We start from the raw sequence: 1,658 nt of genomic DNA on the forward strand, positions 1-1,658 counted from the left end.
TGGGGACGGGGTGGGGACATGAGGAGAGGCTCAGAGACACACTTGGGAATATAAGGGCACAGGGACAGGGTTGGGGACACAGGGACAGGGTGACAGGCTTAGGGACACGGGGACACAGTTGGGGACATGGCAATAGGGTTTGGGACACAGGGACAGGGTTGGGGACACAGGGACAGGGTTGGGGACACACTGGGAGCCCCCAGTCACGCCCAGTGCAAGGGGGGACACACGTGGCACGGGAGGACAGACCCCTGTCCCCGTCACAGGGCCAGAAGTGTCACCTTGGGGGCCTCAATGGCCGTGTAGGTGGCCCCGGGTGGCACCTGGTAGCCCTCGGTGTAGAGCTTGAAGTGGTGGATCAGGGACTCCATGGAGGTCTGGGGAGAGAAGGGGGGGCTCCTGCAGTGGGTGGCACCTGTCCCAGGTGTCCCCTGTCCCCGGTGTCACCTGCCCCAGGTGTCCCCTGCCCCGGGTGTGGCAGTGCCACCTTTACCTTCATCTCCGCCCGTTTCGGGGGCGAGATTTTGGCGTCGTCCACCTTGATCTCGCCGGGCGGCATCTTGTTGAGGCACTGCAGGATGATCCGCAGGGACTGGCGCATCTCCTCCACCCGGCACAGGTACCTGGGCACCCCAACACCAGGGCACGGGGGTTGGCTGTCCCCCAGGGGCACCATCACCTGTCCCTCACCTGTCCCTGGCATCATCAGCTGTCCCTGGCACCATCAGCTGTCCCTGGCATCATCAGCTGTCCCTGGCACCATCAGCTGTCCCTGGCATCATCACCTGTCCCTGGCACCATCACCTGTCCCTGGCATCATAACCTGTCCTTTGCACCATCACCTGCTCCTGGCACCATGACCTGTCCTTTGCACCATCATCTATCCCTGGCACCATCATCTGTCCCTGGCACCATGACCTGTCCCTGGTACCATCACCTGTCCTTTGCACCATCACCTGTCCTTTGCACCATCATCTGTCCCTGGTATCATCACCTGACCCTAACCTGTTCCTGGTACCCTCACCTGTCCTTGGCACTATCAACTGTCCTTTGCACCATCATCTGTCCCTGGCACCATGACCTGTCCTTTTCACCATCACCTGTTCCTGGCACCATCATCTATCCCTGGCACCATCATCTGTCCCTGGCACCATGACCTGTCCTTTTCATCATCACCTGTTCCTGGCACCATGACCTGTCCCTGGTACCATCATCTGTCCCTGGCATCATCACCTGCCCCTCACCTGTCCCTGGCACTATCACCTGTCCTTTGCACCATCATCTGTCCCTGGCACCATGACCTGTCCTTTGCACCATGACCTGTCCCTGGCACCATGACCTGTTCCTCACACCCCTCCCCTGTGCCTGTGCCCCTCCCTGTGCCCTCACCTGTCGTAGCAGTCCCCCCGGGAGCCGATGGGGACGTCGAACTCCACCTGGTCGTAGACGTCGTAGGGCTGCGTCTTCCGCAGGTCCCAGTGGATCCCGGAGCCCCGGAGCATCACCCCGCTGGGAACCCCCCAAAAACACACCTGAGGGCTGTGCCACGCCCCGCCCCGGGCGCACACCTGGGGCGGGGGGTGGGCTCACCTGAAGCCGTAGTTCAGGGCCTCCTCGGCCGTGATCACCCCGATGTCCACGGTGCGGTTCTTCCAGAT

General features: G+C 62.0%; 1 protein-coding gene across 1 annotated transcript in view; it reads right to left on the reverse strand.

Moving 5' to 3' along the window:
- Positions 1–238: 238 nt before the first annotated feature.
- NDUFS2 (NADH:ubiquinone oxidoreductase core subunit S2) overlaps positions 239–1,658 on the reverse strand; it is a 6,892-nt gene continuing 5,472 nt past the window's right edge. Inside the window, exons 3-6 of the mRNA XM_029958039.1 lie at positions 1,591–1,656; positions 1,390–1,509; positions 494–623; positions 239–377 (exon numbers count right to left, since the gene is read on the reverse strand). Coding sequence (XP_029813899.1) covers positions 261–377; positions 494–623; positions 1,390–1,509; positions 1,591–1,656 — 433 coding nt within the window. The 3' untranslated portion in view covers positions 239–260. The remainder of the gene's footprint in view (positions 378–493; positions 624–1,389; positions 1,510–1,590; positions 1,657–1,658) is intronic.

Source organism: Manacus vitellinus, unplaced genomic scaffold (assembly GCF_001715985.3).
Source record: "Manacus vitellinus isolate BGI_N305 unplaced genomic scaffold, ASM171598v3 scaffold_138_pilon, whole genome shotgun sequence".
In the NCBI taxonomy this organism is placed as follows: Eukaryota; Metazoa; Chordata; class Aves; order Passeriformes; family Pipridae; genus Manacus; species Manacus vitellinus.